This window comes from Sebastes umbrosus, chromosome 5 (genome assembly GCF_015220745.1).
Source record: "Sebastes umbrosus isolate fSebUmb1 chromosome 5, fSebUmb1.pri, whole genome shotgun sequence".
Taxonomy (NCBI): domain Eukaryota; kingdom Metazoa; phylum Chordata; class Actinopteri; order Perciformes; family Sebastidae; genus Sebastes; species Sebastes umbrosus.
The window spans coordinates 7884935-7905419 of NC_051273.1; the positions used below are offsets into that span (position 1 = coordinate 7884935).

Consider the following 20485-nt stretch of genomic DNA (forward strand, 5'->3'; position numbering starts at 1 on the left):
AGACCTGTTAAAGTGTACTGCACTAAACTGTGGCACATTATTGTACCTCAGCCCATCTACCTTTCCTTTCTGAGGCTTTTAGCCGGTTGCCACGGTAGCCTGCCTCCCACCGCCCCATTATCCCGACCGCCCACTCACACATACATAATATACAGTCCACACACAAACACACAGCACCACACACAGGGCCCTATAATGAAATGAATCCTTCTGTATCAGCAGTGCACTGGCCGTTTGGCACAATGAACCGCCATGAATAATTCAGCCAGGAGAGGAAAGAGAGGAGAGGAGAGGAGGAAAGGTGGAGCCGAGATGAGAGGCGGGAGGCGGCCGAAAAACACTGGGGGAACGACATGGACAGGAGAGTGGGAGTTTGCCAAGATGTGTGCAGCAGAGGAGTGGGGAGACACAGCGATCAAACTTGCTGAGTCAATAGTGAGAGAGGAGCAGTGTGTGTGTTTCTGTACAGACAATACAGAGGCCCCTTTGTGCTGCCCTGTGCAGATGCCTGTGCACAAACACACTGGGACGACCGAGCCGTGCCAGACTCTGCTGCCTCCCTCCTTTCTCTTCTAAAGCTATTAAAGACTTTACATTGTAGCTGCTGAAACAACATTCAATCAATCAAAGTAATCACTACTAGGGCTGCAACTAACGCCAAATTTAATTTATTGCTTAATCTGCAAATCTTTTTTGATTAATCGATTAGTTGTTTGGTCTATAAAATATCAGAAAATGTGGATCAGTGTTTCCCAAAGCCCAAGATGACGTCATCAAATGTCTTGTTTAGTCGACAACTCAAAGATATTCAGTTTACTGTCACAGAGGAGTAAAGAAACCAGAAAATATTCACATTTAAGAAGCTGTAATCAGAGAATGTTTTCTTAAAAAATTACTCAAACCAATTAATTGACTATTAAAATAGATGGCGGTTGATTTAATAGTTGACAACTAATCAATTAATCGTTACAGCTCTGTTCACTAAATTTGATATTAATCACATGAATATGTGTAAAATACAAATATTCTAGTATTGGAGCTAAGTTTGTCAATAGCATTCATCGTTCATCATGATCATAATTATTAATTATGGTAATCTCTTGGTAGAGATTTTCAAAATAAGAGTCAAGATGTGTTAAACTATCCAGTGTCTGTGTAGTGTGATTCATGCTGCCATGAAACTGTTTTTCTTTCACTTTATAAACGGCTCCAAATTCTATTTGATCATTTGTGACGTGAGGGTTCTTACTACATATTCATAGTTTCATAATGTCCACACTGTGGGTCCAATTAAGTCTTTATGTCAGACTATACAATATCAGTATTAAGCATTTGCCATGAATGCCTGCTAGTCTAAAATGTAAATAGAAAAAAACAGATGTGTGAGATCCTCAAGCTTTTGAAAATGTAACCATAGTTGGCAAAAACACTGTCACAAAAGACCCATAAGAAGAGGAATGAGTGGTTATACATATTTTTAGCTGCAGCATTAGGATAGCTCATCAGTGTATTCTGGTCATTTCATGTTCATATTGTGATTGTTGGTTTGTAGATGTGGGTTGGAGCAGCTGTCACATTGTGGGATTGAGGTCCTCAGTGTCAGGATTTTGACGCAGGCCTCACAATTGTTCTGGCTTGTTTGGCTTCCCACAATCACACGGTGTAAAGAGGCTTTAAAACTCTCAAGGATTTTTCTCATCAACACACGGTATCTTTGATGTGAACCAGGCCCAACCAATAACATCATCTACCTGCAGATCTGATCAACACATTCTCACTCCCAACTCCATAAATACCGCCGCTTGGTCAGTGCATCAGATACCGATGCAGAGGGTACCCCTCTTGCGTTACTTTTGGACGGACCAGGGACGGTGTGTCTTTTCAAAATAAACTTCTGTTTTCACAGGAAGTTTGGTTTAGGCAACACAACCACTTAGTTAAGGCTAGGAAATGGTCGTGGTTGACGACTCACGTGACTGACGATACTAACGAGTCACGTGACTAACGACAACATTACTATTAGTTTCACACAGGACACGAACAGCTGCCTCCTGGTTGAAAGTGTTGGTTTGTTTGACCCATCCACCATCGCTACCGCCCGCCCTTAACGGACTCTCACGCCATTAATACAACGTCACTGGCTCCGGCCGTCGAATAATGTTGCGGGTGGGTTTACATTGGAGTTAGTTAAAAGCCCGGTTCGTCACATACTGTCGCTAAAGGGTGTCTCTGTGCGTCGGTTTCCAATGCGGAGGGGCGCTGCCCAGTCGGCAGTATTTGACGAGTTAGGAGTAAGACCGAGCTGACAGTTCCTATACGTACTTTCTAACTAACCTAAATTGGACTTGTCAACCTGTGTCCTTTGTCCTCTAAGACCGTCCTGATTCATTTGGAAAGGTGAGGGTGAAAGGACGGAGCTCGTGACCAGATTTTATTTATCTGAAGAAAAAAGCAAATAGTGATGCAGGGGCTGAAAGAAAAGTAAAGAGAATGTCATATGTAGGTTGAAAAAGTGCTGTGTGTAGGAGAATCCTGTTAGAAACTTGGAGCCACTTGATCACAGCTTTTGGCTCTTCAACATCTAGTTATCTCTAGCCACATCTGTGATTTCAGCTCTCAATAAATCACTCTGTGATTCAGACACATAGCATTGCTGACACAAACCCTGATTTATAGCATCTTCAGAGGCATTTTTGTGATCTCACAGGTGTTTACAATCTGCCCGGATAAGATGTTTGCCATGTGCTTAAGAAAAACTGTTCAAATATTTCCACATACCATGGCGAGTGTCAGGTATTGCAACCACAAACATGGATCTGCTCCAAACCTCTGTCATTCAAACCAGAAGTGATGATATGATAACATCTGGCAATATTTCAGTAAAGCAATAGTCAATAATGTAACTGAAGTGCAACACACATGCAGTTAACAGTGGGTGCTATGCAATAGTAAAGTAATAGCGGTAACTCACGTGGCAACCTGATGCATGACCTTGGTGGAGGTGTCTTTCAGCGTGTCCTTCAAGTTGTCCTTAAAGTTGCTGAAGAACTTGCCGGCTCCTCCCTTCACCATATCCAACAGTCCTCCACCATAATTGGCATCCATATCTGGGGACAGAGGACATTTAGCAAATCAGAGTCCACATATACTGAGGATGCCAACAGAGAGGCAAACTTCCATGTAAATGCACAGATGTGACTGTTGGATAAACACCTGCTATGTTACTTTTTCAACAGAAAAATAATGTCTGTTTTCTATGCAGATGATCTCTTTATATAATGCCTATTAAATAAACATGATCCTTCATTTACAAACTGGAGTTTAGAGGTTTTCATTTGACTCCAATGATGAACATATGAGTCACTGCACAACGCACCCAGTATACACGTGTGTAGGTGTAAAGGAATGATGGACAAGACAAGACACAATAAAATGCAAACCATCTGGAGATGTGCGAGATTACACTGTAAAAAGTAAGCAAGTGTTGGACCACACCCAAGAGTCATATCTTAGTCAACACCCCTCTGGTGTTTTGAGACATTCTCTCTCCCTCTATCTCCTCCCATCAAACTATACCCACACATACAGTAGCAACCAGTGGTGACAAATCTACAAACATTAAACATGAGGGATTGGGTTGGGCTTAAGTTTTAAACAGCTGTTGGTTCAGATGGGGTTTGGGTTTGGTTATCTTCTAATATCATTAATTAAGAAGTCTTAATTGTCCGCTAGTGTGAAAGTAGGATGTTTAATGCCAAACGTGAAATAAAATAGAGACACAGAGAGCATAGTTTATGTGTAGCATTAGCCTGGAAAGCTAAAGCTTTTTGATCAATGGAAGGGGTTAAACCTTTTGATTTGTAGTACACTAGACTAGACAGATGTATCAAACATGCTCTAACAGTAACTGTGTTTACGCTCTTTCATTTACTTTGTGATAATATGAGTGATGGTGGAAAGCCTGTTTCATGACTGAATATAAAACTGTTCCATGCTGAAACTGTTCGCGATATTTACGTTTTTTCGTAAACGGTGAAAAGAAGGTTTCAAGTGTAGATGGCTTTGCTAGATGTGTGTTACTGTAAAAGAGTCTTTCTCAACTTGCTTTGTGTTGTATCAACATCCCAACTCGTCACATACTGACGCTTTGTCAGACCCCTTGGCGTCACTTTTCGGTCACAGTAAACACGTGCTTAATGTTGTGAATTAAACAGACTTAAACTACACTTGCTTAGGTTTAGACAGCAAAACCACTTAGTTGGGTTTAGGAAAAAAACAACATGGTTGGGCTTATAATTACTATGTTTGTACAGTGAAAATGAGACTTAACGTTGTGAAAACGGGACACGAACGAACAGATGATTGTAACGTGAAAGTGAAACGCATCCACCACCTCTCCCACCCACCCTGTGTTTCTTTTTCCCTCTTTATAATACTTCACCACACTCACGTCACACACGTCCACTGAGTGTTTACTGTTGCCGTGGATGGGTTTACATTGTAGTAAATAGCAGTAGTTTATGATATCATGGTGAGGCAGATGCTTCGTTATGAAGAGATAGTATAGCGTCATTAGCTGGTAGTTGGTTGCAATTTGTGTGATGTTATTGCCACTAAAAACATAACCTAAGAGGAATAGCTAATTGGCTATTCAGGCCAGCTTTATGCTGGTGGGCGGCTGTGCCTTATTCTGTGTGAACCTATTAGTTATATTATGTACCACTTCCAGATTAGTTGTTTTTCGTTTGTGAGAAAGCCATTCTGTGTGTCCAAAGCAATCATATCTCTTTCTCTTTGATGAAGAAATAGCCAAATTATAATGTTGGGTCAAACTCAGGTTGTTCCTGTCCAAGCCATACATAGTATCTCCTCACAAACAGTGCTGATGTTATCACACTGATTATCAAGTCTTTCACCCATGAAAGTCCTCTGAGATAGATTACATTTGTGGTGAAATTGAGGGGCACACTTTTGACTGATTTTAACAGCAGACGTTCACACTTACTCTCAAAGACATTACAAACACTGTCTCTGAGGAAATCCGCCAGCTGCTGAGACAAAGTTCACTGATTAATCATAAACAGTAACTGCTTTTAACTCTTTCACTACTTGTCTGCTTCTGATCCCTCCAGTCCTGTCTCTTTCCCTGTCTGGTTCACTCCATCCGTCCTCCCAAATTTAGACTTTTTGTCTCTGACAACACTGGTATTAAAGATATAGCATATACCAGACAGGGGCGGTCTAACATGAGCTATTGCATTATGGGAATTGTAGAATCCAGTGTTCTTGGAGCTTGACCCCTACTGTAGGCTAAAAATCCAAGATATCTCGGCCTCTGCAGCTTTTGTTCTTCTAACTTAATATCCAAGTCCAATGCTAAATCAATGGAGCGCGTATACATTAACAGGTGTTACACAAAATATAAATAACCTTATTTTCATCTTACTGATAATAACGGCTGTCAAAGTAAACGCGATAATAAAGCATTAACGGACATTTGTTTTAACGCCACTAATTTCTTTAACGCATTAACGCAATCGATATTTTGGAGGTTGTACCGGGCTAAATAACACTCCAAACCTGCGCTAAATGTTGGCGAGGAAAAGCTGTCACGGCCATTTTCAAAGAGGTCCCTTGACCTCAAGATATGTGAATGAAAATGGGTTCTATGGGTACCCACGAGTCTCCCCTTTACAGACATGCCCACTTTATGATAATCACATGCATGTTGGGCTTCAGTTTGCCATGTTATGATTTGAGTATATTTGTTATGCTAAATGCAGTACCTGTGAGGGTTTCTGGACAATATTTGTTATTGTTTTGTGTTGTTAATTGATTTCCAATAATAAATAAATACATACATTTGCATAAAGCAAGCATGTTACCAACTCCCATGTTGATAAGAGTATTAAATACTTGACAAATCTCCCTTTAAGGTACATTTTGAACAGATAAAAAATGTGGGATTAATTTGCGACTTATCGCAATTAATCACGATTGTCCATGATTAATCGCAATTAATCTCAAATTAATCATACATTTTTTAAATATTCTTTTAAATACATACAATGACAGCCCTACTGATAATGTATTCCTTTGTTATAGATTTAGATCTGAAATGACAGAAAGATGTTTTAGTCTTTGACAGTCAGGAAGGAGCACCAAACGTCTGACTGATTAAATACACGAGATAACACATTGAAGGAGTTCTGGCAGTAGACGACCCCGCAAATCCTGCAAGAAATCCAACTGTAATGTGCTCTTGTACTAAACAAACATAGATGGCAACTGGCAACTTGCACTGTTTATATGCAATGTAATTTACGCTGAAAAGGCCAATAAGGGATGAAAAAAAAGCACAGGGTTTGGGTGAGATCATCCAATTTAGTTGTCCAGTACACTCTCACACCACAAACCTTTTTGCTCAACATTCTTCATCTTCTTTTGCTTATTGGATTACTGGCTTACTGGATCTGCAGATTTAAGATTAGAATATTCACTAATTAATGTAATGTGTAATGTGTGGCCTTTATCCCAGGATTATAACATTCGACTATCTTCGACTGAAATGAACAGCTGAAAACCACCAGAGTTATGGTGTTTTTACTTGAAAACACAAGAATGGAAGCACAATATAAAAGGACCAAAAAAGAATTAAAGCCTAGGACGGCACCACCATCACATCTGTGCCTTTAAACCTCGAAACCTTTAGCTGACAGCAGGCCTCATTTTTTACATCCTGTGAAACTGTTGCACAAATGTAGCCTCCTGTCCTCGGCTTTTTGAGGTGAATTTTTTCGTGTGTGCTCCGGGCTTTTCATCTTTATTTATCTGTAGAGCAGAGGGTGTCAACGCTTGGTAAGAGAGAGAGAGAAAGGGAAGACAACATGCAGCAAAGCCTGAGCTCCCCAATAAAATACCTAACATACAGAGAATAACCCTGTTAACTCTACTGCTGACTGAGTTTAACTTCTAAATCATTTAATTTGTTGATTGCATCCTGGTCTAATGTCATCCAATCAGAATTTAACCTTCATTTGCAGGTTGATTAGTAGATCAATATCACTCTAATGTCTGCACACTAATATGAAGCTACAGCAGTTAGCTTAGCGCACTACTCAACACGTTATATCTTGTTTGTTTAATCCATACAAAAATGTAGTCTGAAGCCGTATTTCATTGCCTTTGGACAGAGCCAGGCTAGCTGTTCCCCCTGTTTCCAGTCTTAATGCTAAGCTAAGCTAACTGTAGCTTCATATTTACTGCGCAGACATGAGAGAGGTGTCAATCTTCTCCTCTAACTCCCGGCAAGAAAGAGAGTAAGCATATATCTCAAAATGTTGAACTACTCCTTTAATATGGCAACCACATTGAGCATGTCTATACTGAGGAACTGAAAGTTCCCCTTGCATTTGGACTACAAGTTTTGGTCTATTTTTAACCTCCTTACTATGCAAATTTCCCATCCAGAGAGCATGACAAACAGGATGTATTAGGAAACCTGGATCCTGCTCTGCGTTGTAATCAAGAGCTATACGAGCTCGACCTGGATCTGCCAATCATGTTCAGATAAATGCACAGGTGAAGAAACATGAGTTACGATGAAGCAACAAACGTGCTTCAAATAAATCTCACTACAGAGAGAGAAAGATGTGCCACAAAAAACAGGACCAGTCCAGAGCTCATCCCCCCCCCTTCAACCGCCTCCTATCCCTTTCACTGTCGACCAATAGAAACAGAGAGACAGAGATGACCGAGGGAGGGGAAAAGAGAAAGACAGTTCTCGTTATGTCCAGAGGGATCAGTGGGCTGTTTGAATATGTCTCCCTCCTCCTACAGCCTCAAACATTTCTCGCTCAGTATCCGGCTTGGTGTGAATGTCACAGATGGATGCATGAAGCTTCACAAGCAAACACACTGCACCACACTCAATCTCTGCGCTGCTACTGTACGCTGTGCCGGGCCTTGTTGTGTCCTGGACCTGAATGACTGCGGCGTCAACTCTAATCTGCTTAATTATAGATGCTGCTGATGAGACAAGGAGTGTATGATTAATCTTCTACTATACAGCTTAACCAGAGGAAAATCCCACTGCTTTGAATGGTGAGCAAACATGCAAGATGTGACAGACTGCAGGTATAAACTGACAGTTTAATAGTCAAATACAATTTTGTATAATAGGTCTGAAATTTGATTTCAAAATGCTGGCCTGGGGGAGAAGCAAACACGTGCCTGATTACTTTTTGCAAGCATTCTTCAAAATTGATTGTGCAACCTACAATTTGCAAAACAGGGTACGGTAACACTTCATTTTACAGGTCCGCAGATTTCATGGTAATTAGGTGATAATTAAGAAGTAACCTATTTGAAATTTCTTTGGAAATTACTGCCAAAATACCCAAATATTTATTTATTACTTTATGATAAACATTATTTAATAATTATATTCCGCTATTTCACAAAAGCTGGTAATTTATTTAATACATTTCCAGGGAAAGAATACAAAGTTAATTGATATACTCTATTTCCATATCTGCTGATAAATAGATGATAATTAGCAAATAACTTGTTTGAAATGTCTTTAAAAAACTCCCTGAATCATGACATTAGCTACCAGGTTACATTTGTGTAGAAAATAAGTCACACAATGGTGAGATGTGTGTCTGATCAGAAGTGTCTTTTATTAGTTCTGGTTTTCCACCTATGATGAAGAGCAGCACACAGCCGCTTCTCAAGACTAAGGCCCCTATTTAATCGATTATATGCTATTTTCGCATATAGTTATTAAATAATGTTTATAATAAAGTAATTTTCGATCCATTTTGAGGTAAATATTGGGGTAATTTGGCAGTAATTCCTGAAGAAATTTCAAATAGGTTACCTCCTAATTATCACCCAATTACCATGAAATTTGCGGATCTGTAAAATGAAGAGTTACCTAGGGGACTTAATTAGCCTAATCCACAGTATCTGTGATTCTCCTTGATATACAGTAAAATAAGATAAGATAAGATGAACCTTTATTAATCATCTGGAGGGAAATTCAGCTGTCAAAGCAGCAACATCAGCAAACATCAGCAAACAGAGTGAAACACAGAAGAGGTAGAGAGATATAAAAGATACAGAGTGAATGGGTGAACATAGTGTGTGCAGTCAGTCAATAAATAAATGTAATATATGCATATGTGCAGTCTATAAAGTGGTATATAAGATGTCTAGTGTAAAGTAAGTGTAAAGTGCGCCAGTGGTTAGAGTCCAAGATGGTTGCAGATAGTGCATGTTTAAAGGCAGATAGTACATTAAAGGTTTAAAGTGTGCAGTTAGTGTTGTCTTGAACCTGTAGGATCCAAAAAAGCGGATAAATGTGTTTATACTCTATGAGTAAATAGCCAAATCAATTTCTAATTAATTTGTGTTGACAAAGGGACAATAGATAGATGCCCTGAATCTGCAGTCAGGGTATGGTAATCACGGCACAACACTTTGAATCCATCACTTTGAGATTCAGGCTGGTTTTGCTATTATAAATCAAAATATCAACAAGGCCGCTGAGAGAGGAGACACCTGCCATGTTCACAGCAAAATACGTAAAGTAATATTCAATTCAATTCAATTAGGGCTGTTAAAAGTTAATGCATTAACGCAAATTCGTTTTAACACCACTAATTTCTTGAATGCATTAATGGAACTTGCAATTTTTAGGTTGTAGCGGGCTCAGTTTTAAAAGCTAGAGTGAAAATACTGGTATCATATGAAACTAGAAAACCTAAAGAATCCACTGATATCAACCATGTCATACTAGCTTGTCAAGAAGGAGCCTAAATAACACACAAACTTACACTAAATTGTAGTGAGGAAAAACTCCTATCAAATGGGGGTCCATAATCTAATGTGTATCAATTTAGGGGTCCTTGACACGAAGAAGGTTGACTGTCCAACTGGGTCTACTATGTTGTGTCATGTCCTTTTATGTCTTCCCTGTGTTGTTTCCAATCCTGAGTAGGGATGCACGATGTACAGTATATATCGGCACGATAAATTATCGCCCAATAATGAGAAATTTATATAATATATAAATCTGTATTATTCCGATAATTAAATTATAGTTGATAAATTACTGGCTAATAATAGAAAGCCAAATTGTTTTCTTTGACTCAACAAGCGCAACATCTACACTCTCAGATACCATAGGTGGCGGTATGCACCTTTAAAGGTAGTTTTCATTCATGTTTTTCACAGTTTCAGAGGAAGACAACACGATTGCAATTTGCAATACAAGTTTTTTGATACACTTTACTAGAAAAAATAAATGAAATATTGAAGCGTCAGAACTGTTCTTTGTTTTTGTTTGGTTAACAATAGTGATAACAAAAGTCAGTTAGATCGGCCATGAGAAGCAGGTAATTATCAGCTGAAAAAAATCCATATTGTGCATCCCTTATCCTGAGAATGATACTGTATAAATCAATTACAGTGTGCATAAATACCTTTGCTCCTCACATTTATGCTCTCCTGTATATCATGTACTCTACATTACTCTCTCTCTACTCTCTACTTTATATTGCATCTATTTCTCTGCATATCTGTGTGAATCTGTTAGCTGGTCTATGTGCCTCTCTGTCTGCGGCCAGATGGCTGTGGGAGTGTGCAGACTGCTGAGCCAGTTACAGTGACAAACGTTGCTAATACAGACACCAGGGGGAGGCTCTGATACGAGCTCCATCAGGTAATACAGCAGCAGCCACTCACAGCAAGAGAGAGGTCTCTGCATCGCCAGAGAGATCAATGAACGTGTCTCCCTTCTTCTAGAGTGCCAACCTTTAAACCCTCAGTATCAGTGTGTGAATGGGACAGATGGATGCATAAACACACACACACAGACAGAGATGGGCACACACACGTACATGAAAGAGACCATCCGTAAGGACTGGCAGACCAGACGGACATCTGACACTGGAGCCCCCTCCTCCTCTTCCTCCACCCACCACCTCCACCCTCCCCATCACCAACCCCAGTCCCCTCTCCTCATTGACCCTCCTCATCCAGCTTCTTTTGTTTCACACAAATGTTCATCCCTGGAGGCTGGCTGATTCCACTGAGCACTACAGAGAGGCTCTACACACTTTAAACATCCAAACTAACAGATTCCCCTATTAGCATTGCAAATACTATAATTTAGAGCTGTATCGATTAGTTTTCAACTATTAAATTAATCACCTATACAACTATTTTGATAATACCTTAATCAGTTTGAGTAATTTTTTAAGAAAAAAAAGCCTGAATTCTCTGATTGCAGCTTCTTAAATGTGAATATTTTCTAGTTTCTTTACTCTTCTATGACAGTAAACTGAATATCTTTGAGTTGTGGACAAAACAAGACATTCGAAGACGTCATCTTGGGCTTTGGGAAACACTGATCGACATTTTTCACCATTTTATAGACCAAACAATTTATCAACTAAAAATATTCAACAGATTAATCGACAATGAAAATAATCATTAGTTGCAGCCCTACTATAATTACTGCTATTATGTTCTAATATTAGCAGTAATAGTGGTAATTTTACTGGACTATTGTTCTTAAAAACTGCACAATCCATCCATTATCTGTAACCGCTTATCCTATTCAGGGTCGCAGGGGGGTTGGAGACGACCCCAACTGACATTGGGCGATGGCGGGGTACACCCTGGACAGGTCAACAGATTATCACAGGGCTGACACATAGAGACAGACAACCATTCACACTCACATTCACACCTACGGGACATTTAGAGACAACTAGAATGGCACTCGGGGAGCGCAGACCTCCGCCAATGTGCCTTTAAAAACCGATCACAGCTCACAGCTGGCGGTTACATGAGGTGGTTGGCGTATTATTAACATGGTGTGTTTCTGCCTCTCTCATTCAGCAGCCTTGTTATGTCTGTATAACGTTACACTACTTTGTCTCTCATCCTGTCATCTACCGCTTTTTTCTTTCTCACTGCGGATGACCAGCAGCTCCCGCCGTACCTCGGAGTCTCGCAACACTTCCACACACGTATGCCTCTGCTCGAAGAAGGAAGAAGGCAGGGTCATGCGTCATCAACGCGTCATCAGTTACACTGTGCATGTGTTATGTCCTGTGGTCTTAATGCTCAGGCTGATCGGAATTCTTAACAAAAGACAGATAAACAAACAAACAAACCAACGCCGGTGAAAGCATAACGGTAACAATTAACCTAACCTGCTTGTCTTTGGACTGTGGGAGGAAACCGGAGAACCCGGAGAAAACCCACGCTAACACGGGGAGAACATGCAAACTCCACACAGAAGGTCCCCAAGCCGGGTTTGTACCTGCGACCCTGTTGCCGTAAGGCGACACTGCACAAAACTGCACAATGCTTTAAGGTAAAAACAGAAAATGATTTTGTAAACATTATGAAACATTTAAATTAGTTATTTGGAGATGAGAAAGAAAGGCTTGCAGCATTTATTTTCTTTCTTCTGCTATTCAGTGTACAATTTAATTGAAATAAATTAACATAAAGATGTTATTTGAAACTATATAGAAGTTCATATTGTGGTGATGATGATTTATTCATTTATTTACTGTATGTTGATGTTTGATAAATAGTGGCATCTTGTAATCCCATATAGGACATAAATACAAACTAACTAAGTAGTAATAGTAGTTAATATTATATTGTTATAATAATTGTAGTTGTAGCTGTAATGGCCACAATAGCAGTACAGTAGTAACATCAAGAGGCTCTTTTACAAATGAAACGATTTGATCTCAATGAGGAATGAGGTGTCAAAACAAACGAGCTATTATGGTTGAAGTCAATAAGCCATGTAGGGGATTTGCCACCAGATTAATGATAAATGATTTTAGTTTTAATTGGATACATTAGGCTTATAATCCATCATTCATGGCCAGTTGACCAAACTTCTGAACTGAGAGTATTTTGTGCTTCTGCTGCCTAAAACGGAAGCAGGATTTATTTCCTTTTATTCCGCTAACTGATGAGATTTCCAGTTCAGTTAGTGATGAACAATTTCACATTTAAAGCCCATATGAAAATGTAAATAGGCTATGAAATGTGGTTATCATGGTAGATATCACTGAGCATTGGCTGGAAAATGAGTTTGTATACATATGCTTCCATATTTAATACATTAACACTTGACTTTATATAGATGTTTTATTTTATTGTTGGTTATTGGTGCTTTTTACATATCTTTATGTAATATTTATATACACCTATTTTTTCACTGCTTGTGCACATAACAGTCCTTCCTCACCTTTATTTGTCCAGCTATGTTGTCCTGGTTCCGAGCTGTTATTTGTATTTCTGTGTAAATACATTAAGAGAGATGCATAAAACTGGAGTTCCTTGTATGTATGTCGGCTACTTGGTAAATTAATCTGGTTTTGATTCTGATTAAGGGCAATAGAATAGAGTATTTTGTGCTTCTGCTGCCTAAAACTGAAGCAGGATTTATTCCCTTTTATTCTCTCAACTGATGAGATTTCTAGTGCAGTTAGTGATATATAATTTCATATTTAAAGTGAAAGTAAATAGGCTATGAAATGTGGTTATCATGGTATATATCACTGAACATTGGCTTGAAAATTAGTTTGTATCCATATTTTACATATTTTAATACATTGTGGACCCTAGAATAGAGTTTTGTACTAATATGCATATTATCTAAAATATTATGAGCATTCATGCACAGACTTTATGATACTTTACACATCTAAAACACACATTCAAGTCTAGTCTGAACTGTAGAAATGCATAAGAAGATGTCAGCACCTCAAGTAAGAAAACATAATCCAGACAATTTTAGAAAATGTACCCAAAATGTATGTCCCTAAGAATCTGTTCTGCATACAATAGTCCAATATAGCCATTTAGGAGGGGTTTGGTCTGGGAGCCACTATGAGCCCTGCAGGGGGTTCCAGGAGCATGCATTGCATGATTGCATATAGCCTACTTTCACTATTGCTATCCATTGTAGTGCTGTCCACTGCTTCACTTTAATTTCACATTTAAAGTGAAAGTAAATAGGCTATGAAATGTGGTTATCATGGTACATATCACTGAACATTGGCTGGAAAATTAGTTTGTATACATATGCCTCCATATTTTAATACATTATGGACACATATGCATATTACCTAAAATAATATGAGCATTCATGTACAGACTTTTTGATACTTTACACATCTAAAACATGCGTTCAAGTCTAGTCTGAACTGTAGAAATGCATTAATACTGGTCACCCTATAAGAAGATGATACCACCTCAAAACATAATGCAGACAATTTTAGAAAATGTACCCAAATTTACCCAAAATGAATGTCCCTATGGAATCTGTTCTGCACATAATAGTCCAATATAGCCATGTAGGAGGGGTGTGGAAGCCAGTATGAGCCCTGGAGGGGGTTCCAGGAGCATGCATAGCATGATTGCATAGCCTACTTTCACTATTGCTATCCATTGTTGTGCTGTCCACAGCTTACACCAGGACAGTCACAGGCCACGTTAATACTGCGTAAAGTCATCACATCCTACTCATGCACCCTCCACGTCAGCTGTACAATCCGCCATCCACCGGTTCCCTGGAGGAGGCGGTTGCAGGAGTATTACCTGAGCTGTCCATGGTGCTGCAGTCCTCCTCTCTCAGCGGGCCTGCTGCCTTCGGTCCGAGGCTGGCCGCAATGGAGCCGCCGAGTGTGCCGCTGCCGCCGCTGCCGCTGCCGCCTCCGCCGCTGCTGCCGCTGCCGCTCCCTCTGCCGACACCGAAGCTATCTCCTCCGCTATCGACCAACTGCAAAGATTCATAGCCATCGTAACTGGTCTTTTTCTTGTAGGCCCCCAGCAGGCTCATTACCGAAGCAAGGAAAATAAATTAAAAGACAAAAGGAGCTCCCAAAAGACGACAAGGCTAGTGCGCCGCGCCGTGTTCGCCGCCTCCGCCACAGCCGCCGCCGCACGCCGCTGCTACTGCTGCTGCTGCTGGGTGCACCACATGTCCGAGCAGGAGAGGACGACCGGTCTCCTCTGTTTTCTGGGGAAATATTCTGCCTCAATCTCTCTCCTCCCTCCCCCTCTCTCTTTCTCTTTCTCTGTTTCTGTCTATCGCCTCCTCTTTTCTCAGCAGCACCGCATCTTACTATACGACGCCTCTGCTGCTGCTGCTGCTGCTGCTCTGTCGCTGTAGTCCCCGACTGAGTAAAAGGGAAATCCACCCCAACGCACAATCCTCTCATGTCACTGCTGCATCTATTATTCACACACACTCTTGCTGTGAGTATGCCTGTTGGCTTTTTTTTCTAAAGCTCATCAATACAGGGCATTTTCATGTAAAAAAGAAAAAAAAAACTACAAAAATAAGGTGTTATAGAACATATCAGGATGAATTAAAGGTCCCATATTATAAAAAAAGTGAGATTTTCATGTTTTTTTTTATTATTATAAAGCAGGCTTAAAGAAACTGTTTGTAAGATTCAGAAATCGTTGTTAACAGCTAAAACCACAATATCACTCTATATTTCACCTGCTTGGCAGTAATGTTAGCTGACCAGACGGAGGTCTCTCCGTGAATCAATGCTGATCCTAGTGTTGGCTTTTCCTGTTTCAGCCTCTCGACCGCGCGCGCCCGGAGGGAGACACCGGCACCCGGTCGCTGCGGAGCGCGTCACTTCACAAGACACGGAAAACTTCTGTTGGCCTGGAGGAGCTGCAGCATTTATTTCTGCACAAACGTCCACTGTACATTTACTGGATATTCTCAGAGCTACGAAGTCTTCTGCAGTGTGTAGTGTGCGCGCATGCACGTGAGGTGGAGCGAGCTGAGCGAGAACACGCGCGGTGTGTGAGTGAAGGCAATAATCCACAGTGAAATACACACAGCCCGTATTCAAAAACTTTGCATTTGAAACAAGCCGTCAAGATTTCTGTCCATTTGTGATGTCACAAATATACAATATTTAGACCCTTTACACATATTTAAATGTAAATATTCTAAATGCGTCCTAGTTTATTTCCTGTTGCAGTGTATGTGAATGTCATCAGCTGACAGGAAGTACACATGGACCCAAGCTGTTGCCTAGCAACGCAATTCTGTTGCAATTCCGTCAAAATGCGCTAAAACGGAGCGTTTCAGACAGAGGGTAAATACAGGCATATTCAGACCGACAGTATGAGGAAAATAACGTGTTTTTTTTTAACATTACAGCATGTAAACATGTTCTACTAGAAACACAAAATACAAATATGATCCTGAAAATGAGCACGATATGGGACCTTTAAGTTTAAAAATGCCACCTATTGAGCACTTGAACCTTATAATTCCCCATCAGTATATTATGGGAATACATTAGTGATATAGAGAGATAAAAATAGTATCACACACTAAATCTGTATAATAATTTTTTTTTAACACTTCCGGTTCCCTCGTCTGGAAGTCAATGGGTTGTTTGAATGGGTTCTTAGTTAGATGCCTGAAATAAGGTATGTGGTTAACACAAGCTTAAGAGATTTTAATGTTTTTTTCTACGATAAAAAATACATCAATAAATATCCCACTTGTGAATTTTGAAGCCTTTACGTGTCTTAAAAAAGACAGTTGCTAACAAGTGGTTAAATGAGACTACTAAATGTCATCACACCGACTCGTCCGGCTTTACAGCCTCCTTGTGTATACTCGCGCTCATGCTACCGTGGTGTTGTTCGTTCAGCCTAACGTTAGCTTTTTACTTCTGGCTATTGTATTCAGACTTTAAAAATCATAAAAGTGGTGTTCATTTGTGAATATTATCTTGCTGAATAAAACATGTAAGTATCATAAACGTTTGTTTGCCACAGAGTTTATTTTCTGCAATCATCCCAAACCCAATGGAAAAATCCCATCGGCTTTTTGTCGAGGGAACGAAGGCAATGCTAACTTCCTGGTTGGCCTACAAAAATACGCCATCCCTGCAGCACTATATTATCAGAAATGGAATATAATATTCATAACTATGTTTTCATTAGAGTATAATCAACTGAAACTAAGTATCGTTGTGTTTTCGTTAGCTTAAATATGCCCTTCATATCTACATAGGGAGTGGGTTCTCCGCCATGTTGCTCCGCCCGCCATGTTTCTACAGTAACAAACCAAATACTGGCTCTAGAGCCTTTTGCATTGGCTGCAATCTGCAACCTCACCATTAGATGCCACTAAATCGTTCACACTGGTCCTTTAAATGTGCCTATGTAAAAGGAGTGGGATCCCAATTTTGTGAATTATGTCATAGTTCCTATTCTGGGTGGATTTTCCCTTTAAAGACTCTAAATGTCTATGGGCTTCTAGCTAGTTATGATTGTCCTATGTGGGATGGTAAATCCACCCTGCATCTTATTACTATAGTTCTTTCCACTCAATATTGCCTGCATTAATTACAACATTTGAAAAATTAATTAAGCTTTGAGAATTAATTTTCCATATCAAATAATCTGCCAATTATGATATTTTCTTGATTAATCATTATGTAAATAAAATAGGGCTGTCAAAGTTATTTGTATGTTTTAAACCTATGATGTGAAACTAGAAAAACCTAAGTAATCCATTGGTACCAACCATGTCATACTAGCTCATTGCAAAGGTGGCTAAATAATGCTCTGAACTTACGCTACATGTAGAAGGTTAGAAAACCTGTACCTGTGAGGGTTTCTGGACAATATTTGTTATTGTTTTGTGTTGTTAATTGATTTCCAGTAATAAATACTGTATATACATGCATTTGCATAAAGCAAGCATATTTGTCCACTCCCATGTCGATAAGAATATTAAATACCTGGCAAATCTCCCTTTAAGGTCCATTTTGAACAGATTAAAAAATTGGATTGTCATGCGATTAATCACGATTAAATATCATAATCTATTGAGAGCCCTAATATGAAATGTCAGAAAATTGTGATGAATGGCCATCACAATGTACCAGAGTTAAGGTCTTTAAATTACTCGTTTTGTCCAACCATCAGTAAAAACTGAGTTTATAGTGATATAAAAGCAGAAACTACTCATTGGTACCAGAAAATGTTTGACGTTTTAGCTTTAAAAGTGACTCAAATGATTCATCAGTGATCAAAATAGTTGCCAAACTACCTGCTCCACTTAAATGCAAGACAGATGAAGTATTGATGGATGATGTCTGCTGTTACATTGACTGTAAATGCTGAAGAGGCACAGGTGATGATGGTTTAAAGTAAAAAAAAATGCAGTGTCATCTATTAAAATAGCAGAAGTCCTCAGGGAGAAAGTGTAGAGAAATAAAAGAAATCTTGAGTGAATTTAAAAAAAAAAAAAAAACTCTCCTCGCTATGACCTGCTTTCTTTGGTATAAATAAGGGGCAAATTATGAGTCTGGGCCCATAGCAAATTTCTTTCTAGTCAGCATTGCGAGACAACAGCACCATGCTTTGTCAGAAAAAGGAAACTCACTCTGCATCAAAGGGAATGTTAATAGGCTCTTTGTAACATAATTAAAATCCAACAGATTTGTAATTTTAGCTCAAAATTTGTCATTTTAGCTCTAATTTTTGTGTGTGTAATGACCCTGCATCCATGAAGGACAAACCAGTGACCACTGATGGCATGCTTCCTTCCTTGGCCTTGTCCCCTGGCAACGGAAACCCTGCATGGCTGTGAAAAGAGGACATGAGCCTGGGAAACTCTTTTAGGAGAGCAGACGGGAGCTCAAAGCACAGCGGGAACGGAATGTCCAAAAGGGAGGAAAGATACCCCCGCCATCACCGGACGCAAAGCGCTGCCGCTCCATTGTTGCCATGGAGCTTCCTGTCCTGGCCGTGCCTACCAATATTTACCCCTTGATGCCCTTATGAGTGTGACTGTTTAGGATACAGGAGCAGGTGCTGTAAGGACATCACACTCTCTACCACGATCAAATCATGTTTATACATGATGACAAGTCCAAACCCAAATAAAAACAAGCTGAAACAATTAGTATATTCATTGCTCAAAAACTTTGCATATAAAAGCTTATAGAATAATATTTTGGCCTATATCAGACCTCTTATGTCTCTTATTCCAAAGGCAACATTTTGAGGAATTGTACTGTATTATGGATCCTAGTTCAACCCTTATGGGTGGTGGGGGATCATTGCTTAAATATGGGCAACTGGCTCACAACTAAAAGTAAATGCCCAAACAAAAAATATAATCCCTTTCAATGAATGGCTGGGAGAAATTACTAAAATAGACAACTATGAACAATTCATTTTTAAATTGAACAACAGACAGGAGGTATTTTTGGAAATATGGGGCTCCTACATGAATACAGTATTGATTGATTAACTACGGAAAGGCTGGTAACGTTAAATGTAAGATGTTATTGTCATGATGTGTGAGAGTCGCCTGCATTTGTATGTTGATTATATGTACTTATGTACTGTACTGTTGTTTAAGTCATCAATACTTGACCTGGTTGTTTCTATAATTTTGATAATACTTATACAGATTTTTTTTTTTTTTTTTTTTAATTATTTTTTATTATTATTATTATTTTTTTTTTTTATTGATTGATTGATTGATTTATTTTCCTGTGGTATTATTAATTTTATTGTTATTACTGTTTTCTTATTTTGTTTCTTATGTCTTTGTTGTGTGTGATGTTACTTTTGGAAAAGCAATAAAAAGTGAATTACAAAAAAAGTAAATGCCCATAATAAAGCTGGTGCAGCGCTTGCATTAGTGATATCAGCGACAGTGACAGACAGGTTTTAAAAGACCAGTCACAAATCTGCTTCTCATGCTCCTTGGAGATTGAGTAACGATGGAGTTTGAGGCATTCATTTACATCCTCTGTTAAGATTTCCTAAATAGCCTTTAGATGCAATGCCGAGTGCCATTTCAACTGTTTTATGGCATTGCTGTGCTACTGACTACAGCCTTGTAGCTCTTTATTGGTTTTTACCATCACTCTCAAGGATCCATTGAGGATTAATGATTATCCTCGTAACAGTTAAAGTAGAATCCAGGAATCTGCTGGATCAGCTGTAGGACTCACTTGACAAGACAGACCATGGACTTGAGTCTGTGAGGCTTTAGCTCCTGTAATCCAGGGATTCTTGTTCTGTGCAGTAAAAACTGAATCATGACAGATACACATTGGCTGCTACGTGTCTTCATAGAATAACGATGGCGTCCGTGCTGCCCTGTTTTGCCACTACTGAGCTGGCAGGCGACCTACTTTAGGGACTGAAAACTGGAGGATCACTGTGAACTGTGAACTCACAAAACATGTTTTTGGCCATAACTCAAGAATTCATACTCATAATTATGACAATTTCACACAGATGTCTAATAGGATCAAATTACGAAGTGATGACATTTTGGACTGACATGATGTAAACTGCAACTAGACTGGTTTGCCGAGGCATAATAAGGAGGTAATTAAAGTTTTGAGGTAAATTAAACCTGCAGTAG

The 20485-nt window shown here is 39.4% G+C and overlaps 1 protein-coding gene across 5 annotated transcripts in view; it reads right to left on the minus strand.

Annotated features, from left to right (window-relative positions):
• Positions 1–20485, minus strand: part of dnajc6 (DnaJ (Hsp40) homolog, subfamily C, member 6) — a 50014-nt gene that overhangs the window by 27303 nt on the left and 2226 nt on the right. For 2 of the 5 annotated variants that reach the window (XM_037770227.1, XM_037770225.1), the window contains exons 1-2: positions 14644–15231; positions 2972–3107 (exon numbers count right to left, since the gene is read on the minus strand). In XM_037770227.1, the coding sequence (XP_037626155.1) occupies positions 2972–3107; positions 14644–14884 (377 nt within the window). In that variant the 5' untranslated portion in view covers positions 14885–15231. Of the gene's footprint in view, positions 1–2971; positions 3108–14643; positions 15232–20485 lie in introns of those variants that run through there. The other 3 variants (XM_037770229.1, XM_037770226.1, XM_037770228.1) reach the window with 3 other exon arrangements.